The sequence below is a fragment of the Engraulis encrasicolus genome, chromosome 20 (genome assembly GCF_034702125.1).
Source record: "Engraulis encrasicolus isolate BLACKSEA-1 chromosome 20, IST_EnEncr_1.0, whole genome shotgun sequence".
Taxonomy (NCBI): domain Eukaryota; kingdom Metazoa; phylum Chordata; class Actinopteri; order Clupeiformes; family Engraulidae; genus Engraulis; species Engraulis encrasicolus.
This window is the reverse complement of record NC_085876.1, coordinates 225,126-252,005: the sequence shown is the minus strand read 5'-3', so window position 1 is coordinate 252,005 and position 26,880 is coordinate 225,126. Positions and strand designations below refer to the sequence as shown.

At 42.4% G+C, this 26,880-nt stretch overlaps 1 protein-coding gene across 3 annotated transcripts in view; it reads left to right on the top strand.

The window, feature by feature from the left end:
* LOC134436101 (GA-binding protein subunit beta-2-like) overlaps window positions 1-26,259 on the top strand; it is a 54,239-nt gene extending 27,980 nt beyond the window's left edge. For all 3 annotated transcript variants that reach the window (XM_063185132.1, XM_063185134.1, XM_063185133.1), the window contains exons 6-8: window positions 450-620; window positions 19,105-19,226; window positions 24,455-26,259. In XM_063185132.1, the coding sequence (XP_063041202.1) occupies window positions 450-620; window positions 19,105-19,226; window positions 24,455-24,835 (674 nt within the window). In that variant the 3' untranslated portion in view covers window positions 24,836-26,259. The remainder of the gene's footprint in view (window positions 1-449; window positions 621-19,104; window positions 19,227-24,454) is intronic.
* The last annotated feature ends 621 nt before the right edge of the window (window positions 26,260-26,880 follow it).

Genomic DNA, 26,880 nt, shown 5'->3' with positions numbered 1-26,880 from the left:
TGTTTCAAACCAGCCACTACTAGACCTTGCTTGCGGGAGTTTTTCTGAGGTAATATGGTGTCCACTAGGTGGCGACCACTCCAGTGATGTGGTGACCGTATTGCCCAGTGTGCAGCCGGCATAAGTGTGACCAATCAGAAGTGAGGAAAGTTAATTAGCTAATGTCTAGGCCAGGGGTCAGTAACCTTTTTGGTGGAGAGAGCCATAAAGAGCCATTTTTTCAAAACACATTTTTGTGAGAGCCATACCATTTAAAAAACAATGAATGTGAATACAATTAAAAGCGTGTAAAATTGGAGTGTACTGTCAAGTAATTACTTTTATTGATAACGGGTAGGCTTGCCAACTGGCAGGGGTCTGGGGTTTTTATTTCTGAGATTTAATTTCCTACATTTTAATGCATTTCAATCCTTTGTACACTACAGTCTAATGTTTTGTGTTCTCATCAGGGGAGACGGAGGAGACCATTGCAGCCAACACATTGGACTCCAGCATCCAACAAATGGTCGGTGAGGGGGGTCAAAGGGTCATCACCATAGTAACAGATCAGCACGGAAACCTACAGACAACTGGCGGCTTGTCACAGCCTTTCCTTGTGACTATGCAAAATGGACAGCAAGGTAAGACCACAGTGTTTTCTCCCAAAAGACAAATAGTTTCAAGTGCAAAAAAAACCCAATTAAATGAAATGCTGGTCAAAGAGAGGGATTGAAAATTGAAAAATGTTTGGAGCTTGCAGAGGTGTCAAGTAACGAAGTACAAATACTTTGTTACTGTACTTAAGTACACTTTTTAGGTATCTGTACTTTACTCCAATACTTCTTTTTCTGCCTACTTCTGACTTCTACTCATTACAATTTCGCACAATTATCTGTACCTTCTATTCCTTACATTTTCAAAACATTCGTTACTCGTTACTCTTGGCTTCAGTTTCTACTCTACTACTCTTCTCTACTCTAAAATGTTGGTCGCCCTGAGACATCCCTGAGATCTAGGCAGTCACACAGGGGTTTCAAGACCCACCTGCTTAATATCAAGTCAGAGGTGGAATATAACTTTGTTTCATGCTACTTCTTCTAACACCTCGCCCTAGCAGCAAACCGACCGATTCTTCCTAACGTGTTTTATGAAAGCTAACCATGAGTAGCGGCAGCTCATACCAAGGCGATGCGCACATTGCAGCGAGGGAAATTTCAGATGACTTTTAGTCCAGTTAGGAGAGTGCAACAACACTGAGCCACCTTGGATCAAAATATGGCATGAATAGCCATCACTGAATTTTACGCATGTTTTTTCAAAACAAACGAATGTTTAAGCACATTTAATATGTAGGCTATCCAGTAGGCCTAACAAATTCATAGAACATTGAAAAAGAATCGTGTGCTATTTCTTAACTCTCATCTCTCTGCTGCTCCGCGTCTCTCCCTCCTTCCCTCCCTCCCACACACAGATGCAGGCACAGCGTCGGTGCCGCACACCCGTGACCCCTTTTTTAACAGCAGTAGCCTACTTTTCAGTGCAATCCTGGCAGGAAAAAAATATCTTGTTGCTCATTTATCCATGATGAAGACGTGTGTTTAGGCATGAAATAGTGGTGCTGTCGCAAAGTAGCAAACATCTTTCTCTGACGATGCATTTTCGTAGACCTTCTCCACTCTCTGTTGGTTTCATAAGCCTGCTACCTGAAGGCCGTTGTCGGATCTTTTTTTCAATGTTCACTAATGTTTGTAATTTAACTGTACGTGGGTGGTTGACGTGACGCCTTGTTTTTTCGTAACATTGGTTAAAAATCTACAAAACTGTTATTTTTCCTTTAAGAAACAAATGTCAATGAAAGAAGATCTTGTACATTATGTTTCATATTAGTCTTAGATGAGAAGAAACATTTTTGTTAAGATTTCTGTAAAGGTTTATATGTCAAATATCCTGCGGTGTGACTAACATTAATGAAATCTGGAATATAATATATATATAAATTAACCTACAACATTTTGAACTAGATTGCATTTCCTCACAGAAAATGCTGGAGTATGCTTGCCCGTCTTGCATTCGTTGCCCTTCATGCATGCCTTGTCCTTCATGCATGCGTTGCCTTTCATGCATATGCTGCCCTTCATGCGTACACAGCATACAGTTAACCATCTAGATATGAGTTAACTTCTTGTTATGCATCTACTATATTGACCAAAACACATTTTCGCTAACTGTAGCGCCCCCCAGTGGCCGTATTGCACTGAATTCGGTACGTACCGCCGGGGTGTACTGGAGATCATGTCTGAGAATTTTTGTTAAGATCCGTCAAGGTGTTGCTGAGAAATGAGCTAACTTCCTGTTTGGACGGTGTTTTTGTCTTTGTTGGCAGTTTTGATTGGCTGCTGTGCGCTGATGCTTTCGGCTATTGATCTGTACATTTCAGCATAGGTGCAGAATAGTCCAATGGTGATCTGATTAAAATTGTAGGAAAAACAGCAAAAAATTGTGGGCGGAGCTTCATTTTTATTGATTTTTGAATATGTCAAAATGGCGGGAAATTCATGATAATAAATATGACATCATAGTATGTGTTGGATTCGGCTTGACCCAAGGATTTCAGTGATACCAAGCTTTTGATGATTTGAAGTCAATACGGGCCAATATGGTCAAAAACACATTTCTGCTTATTATAGCTCCCCCTAGAGGCGTATTTACACGAAAATCGTTATGTCTCCTCTGGTGATAGTCTTGATGATGTATATAAAGTTGGGTTCTGATACAAGTAGCCGTTGCTGAGATATAAGCTCACTTCCTGTTTGGCGTCTTCGCCGCCATATTTGATTGGCTCCTGTTTGGAGAGGGTTTGATCAATCGTTCCAGGACCTTTAGGGTAGATGTATCTCAGTCCGAAGATGCGCTCATAAAATTTTCGTGACGATCGGTCAAAATTTGTGGGCGGGGCATCATTTTTATTGATTTTCACAAAATTCAAAATGGCGGAAAAACTTTCCAGGCGGAAAATGACGTCATAGGGTACATTGGATTCGGGTTGGCCCAAGGATTCCAGGGATACCAAGTTTTTGAAATTCTGACCAACGGTTCAAAAGTTACAGAATGTAATGTACTTGCAACTTTGACCTGCTGGTGGCGCTACAGAGTTTGAGGTACCCCTGTGAAAAATACAAAACCTGGTCGTCTTATCAAGCCGAACGTTTCGGTCTTTGAACGGATTTTCTACCTTGAGCGGTTCTTCAAAACGAATGGTTCGTAGACGGAAGAATAAAATAAAAAAAAATAAAAAGGGGAAACGGGTCGAATAACAATAGTATGCTTGCCGCATGGCAAGCATACTAATAATGTATTTGGCATTACATTTGGCATGATCGCATAAATATTAACTTTATATTAAGATATGTGAATGTGAAAAAACTCAAGACAGTAATATTAACTACAAGTTCAATTTCGTAACACAAATTGCGTCCTGTGGGGTGACATCTATGTCAATGTTTGTGAATGGGCAGCTGCAAGGCCAACTACTGTAGGGTCTTAAAGACTGGCTCCTAACCAGTCAGTACCTCAGTTATTGGAGAGTGCTGTGGAAGTTTAAGGTGACTATTAACCTCTTAAAGGGACAGTTTGGTCAATTTCAACATGCAGTTGTATTGCTCACGCTACCCTTGACTTGTCAGTACCTGGTGATGCCACATTTTTCGGCTCAGCCCTTTCCGAGATATGAGCAATTCTAATGGGGGCAGCGTTTGTTTACATTTTTAAAAAATGAAACATAGGCCAACTCCAAATATTTTCCCAAAAGGTACTGCTGTTTGCTAGTTGTCTGCTGATGTTTTATAACCTTTTGGATGTTTTTGGGAATAAATAAAAATGTTTTTTTGAAATGTAAACAAAGAGCTGCCCCCATTACAATGACCAGGATCTCGGAAACGGCTGAAGAAGAAGAAAAAAAAAATCTCAGGCACTGACAAGTCCAGGGTAGTGTGAGCCTTACAACTGCATGTTGAAATTGACCAAACTGTCCCTTTAATATGTCTTCATATTGCAATGTTTCTTTCACGCAATGCTTAGGTTAATTTTATGGTGTCCTGTGGTTTGACTGCTGTTATAGAAGGAAAAAAAGTTTTTTTATAAATGAAAACACATATTAAGATTAAACACAATATCATTATAAAGTTAGCATGAGCTCAGATGTCAGTCATGTATACAAAACAAAAAGATTAAAATGGCCATAATGCAGTGAATTTCCTGTGGTGTGACTTCATTTTCCTGCAGTGTGACATGCCTATGTAATGTGTTGATGCAGGACACATTTTCCCAAAAATGGCAAAAATGAGGCGAAATTCCACGGACCACTAAGGTTTATTTTTTCTTTTCTTTTTTTCTTTTTTTTCCAGCATTTTTTCAGGAATTGGAAAAACTTGCAACTTGTTTCAGTCAAGGACACTGAAATTCCAAGGAAGCCAGCCCTTTCACGCATTTCACATGCGTTACTGTAATAACGTCTTGCGAATGCATGCAACCATGCACACAACCATGTCAACCAGAGCGTGTACGCCATCACAACTCTGCATCGAGCAAATAATATGCAACAGCTTGTAAAGTGTGCACGAGGGAGAGAGAGAGAGAAAGAGATAGACTTCTTAACAGGTGCCATTGAAACAGGTGCTTGCATACAGTAACCTGGCTACTGTAGGCCTACCCCGTGACGCTCCTGATTATACCCACAAGTATTTTTTCATGACGTGCAGTCCCGTTTTCCCTCAAAGTCGTTCCCTCAAAGTCGCGGCCATGATCATTGTTTTTACACATATGACGCACTGGCTTATAAGAGGCTCTGTCAGTTTTTGACAATATTTTATTATTTTAAATGCGCCTTATCGTCCGAAAAATGCACAGGCTAGATATGGCTGCAGCCTTGGGGCCTCCACCTGCCAGGGGTCCCCTGATTGGTCATAAGTGAAAAATTACTGAATCATGACAAGATGCAATATTAAAAATTCATCTGTCATGTTGAGTAGAGTTGTTGGTTATCCTGAATGCCTATCACATAATTATGACACTGTATGAATACATTTGTTGTGAAATTTTCTTTCCGGGGCCCCCACAGCAGCCTGAAGCCTAGGGGCCCCAGGGCATCTTAATGCGGCCCTGCTTGTAGGGGTTAAAGAGGAGGAATTAAAGATTTTGGTCGACTGTATTTCTGGACTGATCAAAACAATTGCTCGAAACGTCATAGGTTGTATTGAGAGCCATGACATTTAAAATGTGACGTTCAACAAATGAACAGAATAGAAATCATAGAATAAATACTTTGAAGTGAAAGGCAGGTAGCCAAACCTTGATTGTCAAGGAAATAACACCACTCGATGATGTGCTACAGCAGCTGAAGAGCACCCTTGACTTGTCTGTACCTGCTTTTTGTGTTAAGCCCTTCCCAAAATCTTGGCCATTCATGGACAGCAAAGAGGCAACAAGAGTCAATCACTGCACATATTTGGAGCAGCAAAAAGGCACAGTCCCGTTTTCTGTTCAGGGCATGACCGAGCCACATAATGAAGGCATTTATTAGTGGATATAAGCCACATGGGTCCAGAATAAATTTTTAACGTATGTGATATAGGGAATGACTTGTCCCTGTGCTAATTTTAGACCAAAAAAATCTGGATCTTTAATACTCGTGGGAAGCAAGTGTAAAATGGGGCCAGGACAGGAGTGATGCAATTCTGACTAGCTACCTGTCTAGCAGTTGCAGATACATGATTCAAGATTCAGAAAGATACATGATTCAAGCTGTATTGTATATGTTGCCATATTAGAAAATTGTCTTTTGATTGAAGGTGCGTGTGAGAGTGAGAGTGAGAGTGAGAGAGAGAGAGAGAGAGAGACAGAGAGAGAGGGAGAGAGAGAGAGAGAGAGAGGCTGTGTTTCAGCTGTATGTATGAGGTATGGTGTCACAAAGTCACATTTGGCTAGGTTGACTGCGAGAGACGCTGCGGAGAGCCGTCTGAAAACCTCATGCAACCAAGCCAAATGTTCAGACCATGTATGGTCATGCAAACAACGTTGTCTAGGTAGGCATCGCAGTTAGACACGTCGGACAAAACCAGATTCACGAGACGTTGGAACGTAGCACCAACATTACGCATGCCAAATGCCATGACATTGTACTGCAAAAACGCATCAGGGGTCACAAAAGCAGAAATTAGTCTTGCTCTGGGGGTGAGGCCCACTTGCCAATAACCCTTCAGCAAGTCTAATTTGGAGACAAACGTGGCAGATCCGATCCTGTCAACACAGTCATCTACCCGAGGCATTAGATAGCTGTCGTTCACTCGGCGGTAGTCGGTACAGAAGCGATACGAAGAGTCACTCTTCAAGACTAAAATGCAAGGCGAACTCCACGGACTGACACTTGACTCGGCCAGCTTGTTGGACAGGAGATAGTCGGTTTCCTGGCGTAAAATGGCACGCTTTGTTGGATTAACCCTATATGGATGCTGTTTAATCGGGAGACTACTCCCTACATCGATGTCATGCAGTAGTACATTTGTCCTGGAGGGGACATCGCGAAATATCTCTGGATACTCATTGACTAATGACACGATGTCACGTTGTTGTTGCGCAGTTAAATGTGACAAATTGGTTGGCAGCGTTGCCAACATCTCTGAATTCTTTAGTCGGCCCTGGACAATGCAGCGTAAGGGGGCCGTGTCAACATCCTCACTCTCAGCTACTGCGGAGAGTAGGACAACAGGTGAATCACGCGGCGCATGAGTGTGATAAGGCTTCAGCAGGTTTATGTGGCAAACGCGAGAGCTGAAGCGCTTAACAGGGATAGCAATCACATAATCCTCATCAGACAGTTTCTTTTCGACACTGTAAGGACCAAGGTATCTGACCTGGAATACAGAACCCGGAATTGGCATTAACGCCAGAACCAGAACCACCAGAACCAGAACACCAAAACCGGTTACGAGACTATCATCAGCTTTCTGCTGCTTAATCAGCTCAGATGGGGACAACGAGAAGTCAGGGCCGTCGTGCAGTAATTTCGGGATTGCCGGGTCTAACACAATTTTGCTTTTAGGACTTTTTTCCTTGAGGCTAACGCACGCCTCTGGCTTCAACATGAATGTGTCAGCTAGAATGACGTCTGGGTCCGCTTTGGACTTTGGACACGCGTCACTACATTGGCGGAAAACACATCAGGATGCTCGCGCTCACATTGATCGGGTGTGTCGGATACCAACGGTGTGGTCACTACTTCGAGCGGCGCATCACAGCTAAACACGTTACCGCGGCCAATGTCGTTACCCAGCAATAGTGTGACACCCGGAATGGGCAGAGAGGTATGGACAGCAACAGTTGATAAATTCCTTGAGAAGAATTAACTCGCGTAGTTTTGCTCGGTCATCTGCTTTGACTACAGCACACCAACGATCAAACGAAGTTTACTTCTTACGGCCAAACTCGACATATGTCTGATCTGCTTTTTTTCGGAGCTTACGGAATGTCTGGCGATACGCCTCAGGGGTTAACTGGTAACCGCGCAGAATGGCATCTCTTACATCGGCGTAGATGACACTATTCGCAACTGGGAGAGACGAGTAGATTTCCTTGGCTTTCCCAGTCAAAACACACTGGAGGAGAGAGGCCCACTGATCTTCTGGACACGCAAAGTTAGTTGCAACTCTCTCAAATTGCGGAAAATACCGCTCAACGTCGGTCTCAGAGAAGGGGGGCACCAATTTGATATTCTTCGCCACGTCAAAGACAGTTTTGTTTTTACATTTTTACGCTTCTATTTTTAGGCGGTCACGCTCCAACTCTAGTCGCTGTTTTGCAAGTTCTGTTTCTAACTCTAAACGTCGCTGCTCGAGGTCTAACTCTCGCAGACGGACAGTTTCAGAGGGACTAGTCGGAGTGGATGGAGAAGTTGGCAACGTGCCTTTGACTGGTGTACGTGGTGGCAATACCCCAGTTTCGGCAAAGACGTCGAAGAGTTTCCTTTTAATACTATCTTTGGTCTTCTGCTCCTCAGTGTCTAACGCAACGTTGTACTGTTTGGCCAATTCCAACAATTCGGGTTTGCTAAATCGATGCAGTTTAGTGCGTGACGGGGATTCAACAAAACCTTTGATGGCGGCCATGATTAAACTAATGATAACGAACAGCTGATTAATCACGGATAGTCGTAACGATTCAAGTGTGCATAACAAACCGGCAGAAAACAGGCACACAGATTGACGAAATGTTCCCGAGCCAAGTAGCAGCAAGTCAAGGCCAAATAGGCGTTGAAATGGAGCTACAATCAAGCTACAATTAAGTAGCGACAGGTGGTCAATTCAGACAGGCACAGACATGCAAACAGGACCACAAAAACAGACTTCCCAAAAAGACAGGCAGTTTGGCACATGCATTGGGGGGACAAGGGGTGAGTGAAAAAAAACCTGGGCAAGGGTAGGTCCTACTCTACTCCTACTCTGTAAAAGGAGAAAACAAGAGCCTATCTGACTGCGTTTCTTCTGTGGCATACCCAGCTCGAGGCTTCAGGGAGCCCCCTCCTGGGATAGCCCCAAAAACGACTGAGAAAAGGAAAAGAAACCACACCCAGCCCAAAAGCGATACGGGGACCTCTCCACGGGGGAAAACGCAGCACGGCCAAAATACGACAAGACTACAAAAAGGGTGCGAGGGGATGCGAGTAGGGATGCACCGATACCGATACTGGTATCGGTATCGGCTGCCGATACTGCTCATTATACTCGTACTCGTCAAGCACTTGCCGATACCAGGAGCGATACTGCTATTACACAAAGCAATGCAAAATCTTGTCACGTTCTGTGGACTTGAAAGCAGCATGGGAAAAAAGTGCCACCTCATACATTAATAACATTTAAATCTACATGGAAATGGACAAAACAAATATCACAGGTGGAAAAAAACAAGGCCATGCATTTATTTTCATTGGATTTTGGTGGTAAAAGGTATCGGTATCGGTACTCGGTATCGGCAAGTACACACATTAATGTACTCGTACTTGTATCGGTTTTCAAAAAAGTGGTCTCGGTGCATTCCTAGATGCGAGAGGTCTAGGGGGGGAAATATCCCGGGGACTGGGGAGCGCCCAATATTTTACAAACGTAACGTAAGGGGGACTCGAAAACTGAAAAAACGGTACAAAAAGGATATTTATTAAACAAAAAAGAGGAGCCGAGCTCCTATATGAGTCTAGGGCATTGATTGAAAATAAGGGGGCCGAGCCCCCTGTCTTAAACAAGAAAAAGCTTTACAAAACAGAAATGGCGTCAAAAACGCAAAGATTCAAAAACAGCTAAAGTGCACAGTACTCAGGGCATCAACCGGGGAAGTGACAAGCCGGATGCTTGGAGGAGGAGAGAGAACTGTCGTCCTCCCTCCAGTTAAATACGCAGCGCTCCGCCCCAATCCACAGGTGTCGCCACTGATCAGCACTGAGAATCTGTTGAGGACAATCATTAAGTTAAGGGTCCCCAACAAGACAGTAATTGACAGGGGGAAAAAACAAACTAAACCTGGCGGTAACAACAAGATGTCCTGGAGACGGCATTTCTTGAAATGTTCAAAAACTCAACTCACGAACGGTGTAGAAGTAATTGCCTGTCGGTCTTTTGCCCGCCTCGCAAAGTCTGCCTCCATTTGACTTCCCGATCCCGTCTCAGTTATTCTTCCTCCTCGCCTATTATTATTAATTGGGAGAGTTCAGATTCAAAACCCTCTAAGTGCCATTTCAGAATATTATTTTGTGATAGTATTACCCATGTAAAAAAGAGCCATTTAAACTGTATTATGAAGTACAACAACCAAATCAGCAAAAGGTGGACTGATTGTGAAGTTAACTAACTTTTTATTTTTAGAAATAAAGCCCACTTCTGTATATTCTTGACATTTTTCATGATTGCACAGACTTTCAGGCAGGCATCTCCGCAGGCGCGTTTCTCACAACTTAAAGGTGCACCGTGTAATATTTTTAATAGTTCATCCAGAATCCATGCTGCCCATTCACATATGTTACCTTTTTAACAAAACCACCACCATCAAATTCCAGGTTTTAAATATGACTGAGAAAATTGTCCTTTTCATACATGAAAAGGGAGATCTTCTCCATGGTCCAGAAATAGACATTTTGGTAACACTTTATGAAGCCCATATCTAAAGTGCATTATAAGCGCATTTATAACAAATTATAATTACTTACAACATATTATGACTACACTCATAATGCTTCTTGATGCTTTATATTAACAGCTATGAATAACCATGAATCTAGCTTAGAATGCTTTATAAGTCCAAAGGTGTTATGAGTGCTCATGACTAGCTATAAACTACAGTCTGCCTGATAGGGCTTATAGTACATTACGAGTACTTATACCACTCTATGCACAGACCTGGATGTTAAACTGTCATAAGGGCTCATAATGTTCCATGTGAGATCATAAGTAGTCAATGTGTGCTCCAAGTAAAGTTCATATGGATGCATCTGTAATGCACTGTATAATGCACATCTATAATGCATCATAATTTTCTGTAAGCCCCATCAGGCAGCCTGTAGTTTATATTTAGTCACCAGCACTCATAACACCCTTGACTTTATAAAGCATTATAAGTTAGATAGTTATTCATTACTGCTAACATAAAGCATTAGGAAACATCATGGGTGTAGTCGTAATGCGTTGTAATTAATTATAATGCACATTATTACAATACAATTATTGTTATAAATGCGCTCATAATGCGCTATAGATATGGGCTTCAAAGAAAGTGTTACCGACATTTTTTGCTGCAAAACTTACTGTGATTTGGTCATACTGTGCTTTGGTGTGTGTGTGTGTATGTCCAGTCCAGTCCAGTGCTGTCCAGTCGAGGTGACAGATTATAGTTCAGTTCTATGGAAGTGGCACAGTGACGTCATAGATGTGAGAATTTTGAAGACGGGCACGAGATCGGGATGTCGTAGAGATGGCATTATTGAAGTAGGCCTATTCAAAAAAAAAAATTGATTTATTTTGCTGCTGGTGCGTTGTCATGGCCAGCAACACAATAAAAGTCACTTAAATCCGGTGTTAGGGAAAACAAGACGACACAGACAGCACTTGTGGCATGAGCACCACAACTCACGAACTGAACAGCTCCCTGTCCGTCTCGTCCACCTCGCAAAGTCTGCCTCCATTTGACTTCCCGACCCCGCCTCCATCCTCCTCGCCTGTTCCCAAATCCTCCTCCTCAAACGCACCAGAGAGGTTTTAAGGATATTAAGAGAGACTCCACTCTTCCGGGTGGTACTGCACTCTAGGGGTGCCAACGGAGGAGTGCAGACTTCATGCAGAATGAATGGGCTGTGCTGTCTCGACAGCGGCCCCAACTGCAGACATGGGTAAAATAGGGAGTGGGGAGGCTGTTTGTAAAACTGGCTGTGAACACACACACATGAATAGACAGTGCAGACTAGAGCTGGGCGATATACCGTTAAAAGAATGCGATCTCGGTTCACACCTACACAAAGTTCAGTTCAAGTTTTTTTTTCTCCATGTAGGCTACTATGAGTTTTTCATATAGGCTACTATGTTAAGGTTGCTATGAGTTTTGTCATAGCCTACAATTGAAGTAGCCTAGCTTGCAAATGCAATGGGCAGATGAGATACATTGCTACATCGCTGTTTGACATGATTTGAGATCAAAATAGGAGTGAAATACATCGCCATATGAAACAAACTACCAGACAAAATACCTTCTACATTGGGTTTTGGCCTTCAAGTCAAAGAAAATATTCACACAGTCACTGCGTTTACATGAGACACTTAAGTCCGATTTAACTCACTTTAAATCTGATTAAAACTTAATTCCGCTCTAAAAATATTATGTAAACAGGATTTAAGTTTATTCTGATTTAAACTTAAGTCCGATTAAAGTGGGTGGTTTGTTCCTCTTTTAAATCCGATTAAACACGTTCCTCTGTCATGTAACCTTTTAATCAGAATTACAATAAATTCGGTCGTTCCACGCATGCTCGTTGGCCACACGATGGCGCCAAGACCCCGTGCTCTTTGATTCAGTGAGAAAACATGGCGGACTTCTGGTCCACTTCCTACATGAAAGTTTTGCTTAATTTAAAGTCCCTAAGCGACTATAAATGTTGTGGCTTCCATATATTGATGTACAAGTGCCCCACGAAGTGATGAAGCACAACAAAGTTACTCCACATTACCATTTGACCACTCGTTTTTCTATGCTAACAGGGTAGCTAATGTAGCATTGTAAATGATCCAGGGAGAAAGGGGGAAATGTTGTGATTTCAGTCCGCCTGAGGCAACGATTTTCGTGGGGAAGAGGACCTGCATCTCGGTGGCATTGGACCACGCCCCCGTGCTTTATTTAGCTCGCTCAGCAAGTGTGTCCTCAGTCCAATCGCAATGCTTTCTGTTTCCCAGACGCTTAATCAGATTTAAGTGAAAGTGCCATGTATACACGTCGCAAAATAACTCTTAATCCGATCTACTTAAATCCGATCTATTAGATCCGATTCAAAAACATCATGAAAACGAAGCCAGTGTCAAATAAATCCGTTTGTTTTCCGTGTCTCTTCAGTCCGTTTCATTTCTGTCCCACTGTTTACTCACTAGTAATGTGCAACATGCAGGACGACCTAGTAATCAATGTTTTCAGGTGTAGAACGAGAAATAAGCAATTAGTGTTGCCAGGTGTAGAATGAGAAATAAGCTGTTTTGGGCTGTCTTGAAAAAAGCCCAAAACAACTGCTTATAATCATTTAACCCTTCTTCCTTGAAAAATCTGTGGCACTACTGTCTGGCGCCTGGTGGAGATAGTAGGCTATTTTATTTGAGACTTTGTTGGATAGGGAAATATAAACTATAAATTATAAAAAATATTATTGAAATGAAAAAGTGATAAAATGGAAATGGAGATTGATTTTTAAATTCATGATTTTATCTCATTTGTAAATTTGATTTCAGTCTTTTCGTCGGAAAGATTAAGATTTGGGGAAAATCGCTGCTTATCAAAAAAACATACAGAAAACCGTGATATCAATTATCATGATTATCATCATTATCGTGATGCACATTTTTTCCAAAACTGCCCAGCCCTAGCGCAGACCCTAAAGAGCGTGTACGTTGAGAAGAAATAGAGATTCTGAAAAGTACACGTGTTGTTCCAGACGCATTTGCGATGTTTGTTGTTACAAGACATTAAACTACTGACTGGACTGAAGACATCATCATGCCCGTGTTACCACCAGGTGCTGTTAATTTGTTCCCCCAATTTTGGTGCTTTGCCGACCCCTAACTTTTGTTTGTTGCGCATGCCTTTAACAGGATCCTGAGATGCGTGAAGGTGATTATTGATTCCCCCTGCGCCTGGAGGCGGTGCTGTATTTGTAGAGGCGAAGACCATTCATCGCTCTTCTGTTGCGCTTCTGGCTGGCCACTTAGGTGCTGTTTCCACGTAGCAGGATATTTTTATATGTGGGTATTTTTTTCTCCTGATTAGGTGGAAACGCAACATGGGGATTAAAATATCCTTTTTAACAAATGCGTTTTAGCCCCCTAAATAGGATATTTTTAAAGCCTGCTTTTTATGTCTGGATTTTAAGAATCTGCTACGTGGAAACGCAAGGCCAAAACCAATGTAACCAGGAGAAAAAAAATATCCAGATTTCAAGTCAAGTCAAGTCAAGTCAAGTTTATTGTCAATTTCTTTACATGCACTGGTCATACAAAGAATTTGAAATTGCGTTTCTTGCTCTCCCATGCAGACATAGACTAATCTAGGTAAGGACATAGACAGTATAGACATAGACAGTACTCATACATGGACATAGACAGTATGGACGTAGACATTGCTCATACAGACATTTAAAGTGCAAGACTGGACAACAGAAGACTTGTAGAGAACATACATTAAGAGGAGGTATTTTGTTGTTCTTTTTCCTAAAAGTCCTTTATAGCGTTCTGACATAGTAATAGTAGCATTTGAAGAAATAAATAATTAAAAAAGGTTTTTATTTAAATACACCAGCAGCAGTATGTGTTTGTATGTGTTTTGTGTGCGTGTGTGTGTGTGTGTGTGTGTGTGTGTGTGTGTGTGTGTGTGTGTGTGTGTGTGTGTGTGTGTGTGTGTGTGTGTGTGTGTGTGTGTGTGTGTGTGTGTGTGTGTGTGTGTGTGTGTGTGTTTCAGTGCAGTAGAAAGTGCGGTGTGCGTCTGTGTGTGTGTACCTGTGTATGTGTGTGTGTGTGTGTGTGTGTGTGTATGTGTGTGAGTATGAGTGTGTGTGTNAGTGTGTGTATGTTTGGGTTTAGTGCAGAAAGTGCAGTGTGTGTGTGTGTGTGTGTGTGTGGTGCGTGTGTGTGTGTGTGTGTGTAAGTGTGTGTGTGTGGTGTGTGTGCGTGTGTGTGTGTGTGTGTGTATGTGTATGTTTTGAGTTAGTGCAGGTTGAAAAGTTCAGTCACAGATTGTAGTAGTGCAGGTGGAGTGTTCAGTCGCAGATATGGTGGTGGGGATGAGGGGGGAGAGCGTTGTCAGTGGCCTGGCTGGCTAGAGGCTGACAGTGAAGGGAGAGTGGGTTGAGTGTTCAGTATCTTGATTGCTTGATGCATCGTGTGCTGCTTGTAAGCTGGTGGTACGGAACGGAGGCGCCTGTACCTCTTTCCAGAGGGCAGGAGGCTGAACAGTTTGTGTGCAGGGTGGCTTGTGTCTTTGATGATCATCAGTGCTTTTCGGGTGAGGCGTTGCGGTGTAAATGTCCTGCAGGGAGGGGAGTGGTACTCCAATGATCTTCTTCGCTGTGTTCACAACACGCTTGGAGTGTCTTCCTGTTTTTCTCCGTGCAGCTTCCTCCCCACACTGTGATGCAGCTGGACACGACGCTCTCTATGGTTCCTCTGTAGAATGTTGTCATGATGGAGGGTGTAGCACTTGCCTTCTTTAGTTTGCGCAAGAAGTAGAGACGCTGATGGGCCTTTCTTCGCCAGTGATGTAGTGTTGGTGGTCCAAGGAGAGGTCGTCGCTGATGTGCACTCCAAAGGAAACTTGGTGCTGCTCACTCTCTCCACAGCATCACCGTCGATGGTCAGTGGTGGCAGTTGTTTTTGGACCCTCTGAAAGTTGACAACAATCTCCTTGGTCTTGTTGACATTCAGCAGGAGGTTGTTGTCTTTGCACCATCTGGCCAGGAGGTCTACTTCTTCTCTGTAGTGAGTCTCATCACCCTTAGTGATGAGGCCCATCAGTGTTGTATCATCCGCAAACTTCAACTAGATGGTTAGTGCTGTGGGTCGTTGTGCAGTCATGTGTCAGCAGCGTGAACAGCAGGGGGCTGAGAACACAACCTTGCGGAGCCCCCGTGCAGGGTCAGGGTGCTTGAGGTGTTATTCCCTACCCGTACTGCTTGTGGTCTCTGCATCAGGAAGTCCAGCAGCCAGTTGCAGAGGGAGGTGCTGAAACCTAGTTTGTCCAGTTTTCTGATGAGTTGTTGTGGTATTATGGTATTGAATGCTGAGCTGAAGTCAATGAACAGCATTCTCACATATGAGTCTTTATTGTCCAAGTGGGGTGAGGGCTGGATGGAGGGCAGAGCAGATTGCATCCTCCGTGGATCGCTTGGCTCGGTATGCGAACTGGTAGGGGTCCAGGGTGGGGGGTAGGGGTGGCTTGATGTGTGACAGGACTAAGCCGTTCGAAGCACTTCATGATTATGGGCGTCAGTGCTACAGGACGGTAGTCATTGAAGCATGATGGTGATGATTTCTTCTTCGGCACGGTATGATGGTAGCAGCTTTGAAAAGTGATGGGATGACTGCTTGCCTCCAGAGAGATGTTAAAGATGTCTGTGCAGACATCCTTCAGCCTCTTCTGCACAATCCTTCAACACTCGGCCAGGTATGTTGTCTGGGCCAGCTGCTTTGCGTGGGTTGATGGTGGCCAGTGTCCTCTTCACACTGGCAGAGGACAGGTACAGGGGTTGATCATGGGGGGGAGGGGGAGTTTTCTGTGGCTGAGTGTCATTTTGTGCTTCAAAACGGGCAAAGAAACTGTTCAGGTCGTTTAGCAGAGAGGTGTTGTTGTCACAGCTTCGTGGTGCGGGCTTATAGTCCGTGATGGCCTGTATGCCCTGCCACAGGCTCTGTGCATCTCTGCTGTCTTTGAAGTGTGTTGTTATTTTTGTCCGAGTATTCCTTTTTTTGCTTTCCTGATGCCCTGGGACAGGTTTGCTCTTGCTGCTTTTAGGCCAGCTACGTCTCCTGCTCTGAAGGCTTTGTCTCTGGCCCTCAGCAGTCTGTGAACGTCTCCTGTGAACTATGGCTTCTGGTTGGCCCTGGTGGTGATGCGTTTTATTTCTGTAACATCATCAATGCATTTTGTGATGTAGGAGGTCACGGTGTCTGTGTACTCCTCAATGTCAATGTGGTTGCTGTGTGGTGCAGCTGTTTTGAACATGTCCCAATCTGTGGTTTCAAAGCAGTCTTGTAGTCGTGACACGGCTCCTTCTGGCCATTTTCTCACCTCCTTCAGAGCTGGTTTGGTGAGTTTTACCTTTTGTCTGTAGGCTGGCAGTAGCAGAATGGTTAGGTGGTCTGATAGGCCGATGTGGGGGATGGGCTTTGCCTTGTATGCTCCTTGTTTTGGGGTATAAACAAAGTCCAGGGTGTTTTGTCCTCTTGTTGGAAAGTTAACATGTTGGTGAAATTTTGGAAGAACTGTTTTGAGATTTCCGTGGTTGAAATCTCCCATGACCACTGTGAAGGCATCTGGGTGTGCATCTTGTTGTTCACTGATTCCCCGATGCAGCTCGTTCAGTGCCTCGCTTCTGCGCTGGTGGTGTATTGCTAGGAGCGAGGTAAACTGCGACCAGTAGAATGGCGGATATTTCTCTTGGTAGATAGAAGGGTCGGCACTTGATGATCATGAACTCCACTAGTGGAGAGCAGTGTCTCTGTACCACCGTAGCATTTTTGCACCAAGCATCATGTGTGTAAACACATATTCCTCCCCCTCGTTTTTTCTCTGCAAGGGCTCTGTCCGCTCGGTGGCACGTAAGTTGCTCCAGTTGTAAAGCCGAGTCGGGTATGCCGTCGTTCAGCCATGATTCTGTAAACACGGTCACACAGCAGTTCCTCACAGTTTTGTTCGCTGATCTTAGTAGCCGTATGTCATCCATCTTATTGTCCATAGATCTTACGTTTGCCAAGAGAATTGATGGTATTTAAGCGGAAACAGCATTTTAATTCCCACTTGGCTAACCTGTCTGTTGACCTGCGCTTACTGGCATTTTGCCTTTCTGATTTGATTCTGCCTTTTTGGCTTGTATTTTGATTTGGATTTTTGCAACTGCTTTATTGCCTTTTTCGTTCTGTGCCTTTGCGGCTTTGACCTCTTTGTATTTTGACATCACAGCATCACGGCTCCTCTTTTGGTTCTTTGAATTATTGTAACCTTAGACGTCATTTTTGAATCATTAGATATTATCGAGCATCCTTTTTCCTTGCGTTTGGTCCCTTCTATGTTACCATTTGTAAGAGCCCGTGTCTGTGGTACCTACTGCATATCTGAAGTTATTGTGACCATCCGTTTTCTTATTTCGGAAAAAAACACCTGGCTAGTTTCTTACAAATGAACGGTGCATGGTCGATTCTGCCCCAGCGATGCGCACGCAGCCAAATTACATCATACCTGCTTACAAACAGGAAAGGGGTCAATTATCTATTAATCTATTAATGGCTGCTGATGTATTAAAAAGCAGTTCAAGGGTGTGCTGTGGCACACTGCAAGAATGCAGCCTTACACAACATTCCAAGTTGTGATGCAAATAATCCTCAATAGTCGTGACAGTCATCATAAAATCATGAACTCTTTTTGAGTGTCTATGTTTTTGAGTGCCTCTGTTTTTGAGTGCAACTGTCTTTGACCTTTCAATAACAGCTTTTTTCTTTAAAGGTACACTGTGTGAGATTTTTAGTTGTTTATTTCCAGAATTCATGCTGCCCATTCACTAATGTTACCTTTTTCATGAATACTTACCACCACCATTAAATTCTAAGTATTCATTATAACTGGAAAAATTGCACTTTTCATACATGAAAAGGGGGATCTTCTCCATGGTCCACCATTTTAAATTTCCAAAATTAGCCAATTTTAGCTGCAAAAATGACTCTACTTGGACCATACTAGAAAAGATTTGTTTATTACTTAGTAAACTTTCATGTAAAGATCAAATTTGGCAATAGGCAGCCCAGTTTCAATGAGCAGCATAGTTGCAGTACCTTTTTTGACCATTTCCTGCACAGTGTCCCTTTAAATAAAAACCTTAAAATGGCCTGTTCCAAATAATTATGCAAAACACTGTTTATACAATATATTATATATATCATATGTATAGTATAATAATAATGTTCTTGCATTCAAATACAGGATATATATGAATAATAAAATGTCCATCACAATGCTGAAGACAGCCAAGGCACTTTTTTTCTCGCTCTTTTACACACACACACACACACACACACACACACACACACACACACACACACACACACACACACACACACACACACACACACACACACACACACACACACACACACACACACACACACATTTATCTTTTCAGGAGACAAAATACAAGGAATTTCTCTCTCTAGACCTACAATGAAATGTAAGAAAATAAATCTTGAATCTTCAAATGTTTATGAGCGAACATAACCTCAAAACTCTTGACTAAAGTTTAACCCATATTATCCTGATGCTGCGTATACGTTGTTTGACCTTTGGCGCCTGGAGCGACATATGCGCTGCATTCGGGCTCTTGAGATTTGAGCTTTTTTTATTAAAAAATATGGTTGTGTTAGAGCTGAATGAACACAATCTAATGCAAGATGAGGGTACTAGCTCTTAAATGTAACTTATTTCATGTTATGTGCTTCGGAGGCTGAGATAGTTGGGTTTTAATAAATAGTCTGGACAATAGAGTAAGCACTGCAGAACTGTCTGCCCCTGATAAATATCGGACATTTACTGCTTCAGAGTGCAAGTTTGCGCTCACTTTCTGATCTCTTATCTCCTCAGTGCTGGCGGTCACATCCAATCAAATTGCAGAGGAGATTGTGGAGGAGGAACCCCTGCCACCCCCGGCCAGGAAAAGAAAGATGGAAATCTCAGACAATCACACACTGGAGGCTGATGACACGGTAATGCTGCACTATGACCTAATGATTGAGAACAAGCAAGACTGTTATGGCAGAGACATTGGGCACGATCGTGATGAAGCAGGGCTGCATACTTTACCTTTACTAGGTAGTGGGCATGCATACTTTACCTTTTCCAATGGGCACGATCGTGATGCATCAAATTGGCAGAGACGAATCAAGCCTGTACTTTTCCGGGATCCATGTGACGTCAGGTGAACGCCCTATTTGGAGACCGTAGGTTTAGGAGACTTTGGGTGGATTCCAATATGCGGACTCCCATCCTCCCTTGCTCACTTGCCTCCTCACTGTCAGCCTAGCAATTGTTGTGGCTAGGCTGACCGTGGGAAAACTGAATTGTTTTCTCCACGGAGATGCGAGGCCCCAAGCACAGATCGAGGACGGAGTCCGCATATTGGAATCCACCCTTTGGGTTGACAATAAATTGAATTCCCTTAGTGGTGTAGATGGCGGTAGTGCACATTCTATGCAAGCCACCACCAAGCACCACAGAAAGAGAAGAAGGAGGGGACAACGCCCCTCCCCCTTAGGAGACAGGGGGGGCCATCTCAATGGCAAGCGTTCTAGTCCTGCTGTGACGTGAAACACCTGGTGATTGGATTTCACCAAAGACTATCCGATCACTGGATGTTCGATGTCCTAGCAAGGCTAGAACACTGGGCATTGAGAAAGGGCCTGTATTTGAGCACACTCATTTGCATTGGGCAGGCGGGGGTTGATCCATCTTACTCTGTAATCTTGGGTTACGCCTCATTGCCAATGTTAAAATTGTTTGACTTGGCGTGCATTCCAATATGCACACTTCTGTCCTCCACTTGTGCTTGACGTGGCCTCGCTCCGCCTCTGTGGAGAAAACTATAAAGTTTCCCAGCTGTCAGCCTAGCCACAACTTACTGCATATTGGAATCTACCCTTAATGTTTCATGCTCTACCTGCCGTAACCGTAATCGTACCTGCTGTGTTTTTGTTTGCCGTAACTAAAAGTGCTCGGCGCATTTAGAGTTGCAAAGGGGCCGAAAGTTTCAGTCTTCAAAAATAGGCTTCAAACATGTGTAAACAAGTAAGTATGTAGTAAGTATGCAGTATGTAGTAGGATATTTTATTGTCATATAAAGTCCCACAAAGACAACAATGTAGTGAGGAGGTAGAACAAGTCTGCTCAGTAAAAAGGTGGCTTAACAAAAAGAGATGAAAGGTGGAGGAGAATTCTGTGAGAGAGACCTGACTCTTGTCTATGGCACTTCACCTTAATGCATCTTAAAGCATCTTAATGACCTGTGGGAAGAAACTCCCGTAGTCTGCTGGTGTCGTGGCCAGATGGCAGCAGCGTGCAGTGTGTGTGCCTGGGGTGGCGTGTATCAGACATGGGCTATCATGGGTTATAAAGGTTGTGAATGCTGGGTAGTGCAGTTTTTAATGTTATAAAATGCACACAAGTTGCAGATTTTTAAAAAGTATGACGATGGTTGGTAAGTCCAAAGCAGAACCATAGCTGTCACCTGTGCTGTAAAAGCCACCTATAAATACTTGAGTCCGGGACGAATAGCATTTGGAATGAGAAAAACAAAATTTTATCTCTGCTTGTCCGTTTTGACACATACTCCATTAAGTCAAAGGGATTCATTGAGAGTAGTTTCTGGGCAGTGCTACCTTTTGTGTATGCTGATGAATTGTTTGCAGTTGCCATCACTCCTGCAGGACTGCTATCACAATCTTTGTAAGACCAATTATGACTTGGGAAACTCATTCATTCATTCATTCATTCATTCATTCATTCATTCTTGTTTTTGTGAAGGACTTGCTGCGCCAACTACAAGATAATAATAATAAATGAGCAGATTATAAATTCTGTTCACTTGAGCACTTGAATAAACCGATTAGTTGAAAAAATGGTTTACTGATGTGCATGTGAATGGGCTCATTGATTGATTGATTGATTAATTGGTTGAATAGTAGCCTGGGAACTCCCATACTGCCTGTAGTTCAACACAATCGTTCCGTTTCTCTTTTAGGGCAACCAAAACATGGAATAGTCTACCCAGTAACCTAAAATGTGCTTACTTGTTTATTTGTTTATGTTACTGTATTTTTTTTGTGATCAATATTTTATTGATTTTCAACAGGGGAAAGGGGGGGTGGGGTGTGGTGTAGGGTTACAGACATATTGAGGATCATCATACAACAATAGTGAAACACTAGAAAAGAAAGAAAATATAAAACTGGACTTTTACATGGCAGAATGATGGATAAGGCATGGTAATATGACCTAACATCTCATCCAAGAAATTAACTTAAATGAAAACTGTTTCCAGGATTCCACAGTAGCAGGTCGAGCTTTGTTCAGACGTGCAGTTGTCAGTTCCATATTGACAATTTTAGTAAGGCTGTGTATCCAAAAGGACTTCTTACAAATATCAGGAGTGAACCAGTGTTTTGTAATTGTTTTCTTTGCAGACGTAAAGCCAGCGAAAAGCATTTTACATTGAACAAGTTTAAGAGGAATATCAGACGTATCATTAAGGAGACAAAGAGCAGGGTTAGGAAAATAGGAAATATCAAACAACTGGGATAATACAGAATTTACATGAGACCAGAAATCGGATATGATGGGACAACTCCAAAACATATGTAAGAATGTTCCAGGTGAGGAACAATTGCAAATATGACAGTCATATGAAGCCTGCAGTTTCATCTGAAACCTTCTATAAGGTGTAATGTATGCTCTGTGAATGGTTTTAAAGTGGATCAGTTGATGTGCAAGGTTCTTAGAAGTCAAACTTAAATTAGACCAAACCGAGTCCCAGTCTACTCAAAGATCTAATTCCCCCAGTTCCCTATTCCATATAGATTCCACTGATAGAGCCCTCGAACTGTGTTCAATTAATTTTCTGTAAATGATGGAAACTGATGATCTACCTAAACTACAAACCCCAACTCCGGTGAAGTTGGGACGTTTGGTAAACAGTGAATAAAATCAAAATGCTATCATTTTCAAAACATCCAATCTATTCATTAGATGGAGAATAGTGAAAAGACGACATATTAAGTGTTGAAAAAAGTGTTGTAAAAAATATTGTTTTGGGGGACATATGTACTCATTTCTAATTTGATAAATGCAACACGTCTCAAGTAAGTTGGGACAGGGATCAGTGAAACTTAGGAAACATCCAAATAAGATAAAACAACAAAGAAGAACATTTCAAAATGAATTGTACTGATGGACAATATGAGTGTCCAGATATAAGATCATCACAGAGAGGCTGAGTTACTCAGAATTAAAAATGCAAAGGGAATAATTACCATAGTTATTACATATATTTTTTAATTCCCTTTGATTTACTGCGATTCAGTGTATATAAGACATATTTTTGTCATTAAAATCATTGTATAGCTTCATAGCATCATGAAATATATATTGGCTGTAGTCTCACTCTAGCACTCCAGGAATTAGAGCTATTGAAAATTGACAATATTAAGAGTGCTTCATGCATGCAAATGATACAGGGGTGTAACATTCTCCTATGCACCTGAGCTCACTTGAAATAGACCCAGAAGACATGGGAAACTGTCCTTTGCTTACAGAAGTCAGCAGAAGTTGTAGACGTCCATTGCACATCCTGTGCTACAGTGAAAATGGACCATCCAACTTGTGTTAGTGCTAACTACAAAAGTCAGCCTCCATGATGGCATGTGGGTGCAGTAGTGCATTGGTTAAGATGTCCTCACTCGTCTGTAGAGTTAAATACAGTGCTGAATGGTATAAATGGGTTTTAAACAGCATGAAAAGCCACTCATGCATTATATTTTGAAGGGAGATCTTCGATTACTGCCACATAGTAAGGTCAAATTGCATTCTCTACTATGTTTTAACAGTTTGGCTCCATCATAAGGACCAGCAGGTGATAAAATGGTGGGCTTTTGGTCAAGACCTGTCACACTGTAAGCACTACAGAAAGGAAAACATGGCAAAACATGACAAGGAATACACCCACCATTTAAGCTGGTGAAATCATGTCCAAGATAGGAATTAACACTGTTTTTTTATATAAAAGCATCTCATCAGTTAATGTATTTAACTGTTAAGTGTTGTCTTTTGTTTTGTTTTTAGTCTTCCTCGACATTTGCTGCCTTTTATTGTCCCCGTCCCTACTCTTTTGAGACGTGTTGTTTTTACATACGTATTCATGAATATCATGATTTTTTTTTATTTTTTTTTTATTTTTTTTTTGACCACTTTTTAATGTATTTTGTCTTCATATTTTTCTATTTAATTCTATTTATTGACTCAGAGAGCCTGCACAAGAATTCCTGTGCTTGGACTACTAACAAATGGCAAATAAAGTACGTTTGAACCTTTTTTTTTTTTTTTGATAATCTGGCACAAGCCATCTTTTTACTTCTGTAATCAATGTGTATTGTGCATGGTCCCTGTTGAACTAAACTAAATGAACTAAACTAAAGACAGTATGGAAGCTTTGCTCAGAAACGGACCAGATCATGGTCCCTGTCTCTGTCCAATCAGGAATAGGGACGGTGTGTCATAATGGCAAAGTAGTCTGACCTTTGTCTCTATCCAATCAGAGAGCTTGACAGGGTGTCATAATGGCCAAGTATTCCGACCTTTCCTGGTTACCACCAGACCTAATCACATGGCACATTCCAGACCCAATCTAAACTAGTAGGAGGTTGCACTTATTAAACCTCCTACTACGAAAAATGCTCTGGAACGCCAGTCGAAGTGGAAGCTCCAACTAGCGAAGTCGGCGGGACTCACACTACTCTCACATCAACAAATCTAAGTCGGATGATAATGGCGGTGCCCATTGAGCCGTTATTTAAAATGTCAAAAAATTGTGAAACTTGATCTCTCTTGTGTGCAGCTGTTCCAAACACAGTTCTTCATGTTATTACATGATTGTGTCAACATAAATGTAACACATGGCAGAATATTAGATATTATGGCTTTTGGCTTGTATCAAAACACCTCGCTGAAAGTCAGCTAAACCGCAGTGGTTGCCATGATTGTACAACTCCCACTTCAACTGTCAGGGACAGGAGCGGAAATATTCAGGTAGGAGAAGTGCAATCTCCTACTAGTTTGGATTGGGTCTGGAATTGGCTGACAGCCCCCTACGGAATTTGCAGTAACCAGGCAAGTTGAATAGTAGATTGATTAGTTGATTGATTTCCTTGTTGTTGATTCTGTGCAGGTGCTGCTGCAGCGTCAGCTCCAAGAGGCGAACCGTAAAGCTCAAGAGTACCGACAGCAGCTGCAGCGGAAGGAAGAGGAGGCGGAGCAGTATCGCATCAAACTGGAGGCCATGAGCAATGGCAGCAGTGGCCATAGCAACGGCATTGCAGTCCATGCTGAGGAGGAGGAGGAAGAAGAGGAAGAGGGAGTGGGCATTCCACAGGAGGTGGTGGTTGAGGAAGAGGAGGTGCTTGACGGCAGCACGGCACACGATGAGGAGCAGCAGCAGGAGTTGCTGGTGCTGTCGGAGGAGGGGGAGGGGACGGTGATCGTCAAGACAGAGGAGCTGGACACTGAGCAGCAGCTCACGTTTGTGGAAGTGTCTTCCTCCTCCTCCTAGTCCTCCTCACTCAGAGACCAGGGCCCTGTTTCTCAAAAGCATCAACTTACTTGGTTGCAATGCAATTTTCCATTGACAACCTACTAAGTTGCTAACTGGTTTCGAGAAACGGGGTCCTTTTGTCGTAGATCCACTACTCATGGACAGTCACAGGCCCACCGGTGAGGCGGTGTGTGTTTGGGGGCGGGTGACAGAATTGGGTCCCCATTACATTGCATGTATTGAGAGGGGAGACCTTTCAGATGATCTTGTCCCAGGCCCGAAAATAGCTGTCAGCGGGCCATACAAATCAATGGAAAAAAGAAAGGAAAGCAAGAGAAGTTTCAAAGAGTATTGTTTTTTTGTTTTTTTTTCTCCCTTAATTTTTTTTTTTGCAGAGACATGCTGTTTGTCTTTTGACGTCTTTAACAGGTTTTTTTAGTACCAGAAGTCTAGTGGTACAATCACAGCTAATACCACTATAGTAAGGATTAAAAGTATTGTTATTGCTGGATTAGATTAAAGAAAAATATTCGTTCCATGGAAATGTTGTACAATTTCCGGTAATTAATTTGACATTAGCTGTCTTTGCACCACTTGACCCCCACATACTGTATTTGCTTTTAAAAACGTCAAGGATTCCACAAACCCACGGCAGTCGTGGACACTCGTATAACCAAATGGATCAATGGCAGGAAGGAAAGATAGACATTTTTTGAAAGAGTAAAGAGTTGTCTTTTTCCTTTTTTGTCAACTTAGTTTTAAACTTTACCCATGGTGCCTCAGATTTTCCTCCTTGATAATGGGTAGATTCTAATCTGCGGTCTTCCGTCCTCCCTTGCTCACTTGCCTGCTTATGACCTCATGATGTGACTTACGACAGAAAATTAATTCAATATCTTGCAAAATCACAATTCTAATGTCATTTTCTCATTTGCAATTGAGATTGTGAATGAAAAACAGTCCCCCAAAAATTGTTGTGGCTAGGCTGACAGCTGGGAAACTTTATTTTTTTCTCCACGGAGGAGGGGCCAGGAGGCAGGACGAGGTCACAAGCACAAGTGGAGGACGGGAGTGTGCATATTGGAATGCACTCTATATCTCTCCTCAGGGCCAACCAAAAGCTCTCAGCTCTCCACCTGCTAATTGTGTCACTGCTAAGCCTTATAATGTTAAAGAGTCTATTGTTCTTTGCTATGATGGTCTTTGCCATCCCCCCCCCCCCCCCCCTAAAAATGTTGTTCAGGTGAAATCTCTTGTTTATAATGACCTGGTCCAAAATGGCAATGGAAAATGGCATTCTTATTTTATTGTCTGTTTTTTTAAAACTTTTTTTAAGGTATAATAAAATGCATTTGTGCACAAGAGGGGAACGCCATGTCCAAAGTGCATCAAATATGAAATTACTTTGTATTAATAAACAGCCCAGGGCATTTAAAAAAGAATCAATAACCACTGCTTTTATTTGTCTGAATATATTCACCATTACACTTGCCACTTCTCCAGCTATCGCTACTAAGTTCGCTATTGGGCAGTCATGGGTAAGCGGTTAGGGCGTCAGAATTGTAGCCCAAAGGTTGCCGGTTCAAATCCCGACCCGCCAGGTTGGTGGGGGCAGTAATTCTTCAGTGCTCTCCCCCATCCTCCTCCATGACTAAGGTACCCTGAGCATGGTACCAGAGATACAGTGAGTCCAATAAGTATTTGATCCCTTGCTGATTTTGTTGGTTTGCCTACTAACAAAGACATGATCAGTCAATAAATGTTATGATGATATGTATTCTAATATGGAGAGAAAGAATATCAAAAAGAAAATCCAGAAATTAACTTAAAATAGTATATATTAATTTATTTCCATTTCATCGAGCAAAATAAGTATTTGATCCCCTGCCAACTGATTACAGTTCCGGGCCCACAGACAAGATGGGCACTTCCGATCAACTTGTCATCTGAATTAAAGACACCTGTACATACTAACATGCATAAAAGACACATTGAATCAGCAGAATCAGTCCATAGTATGAGTGAATCAGTCACACTCCAACCTCACCAGCATGGGAAAGACC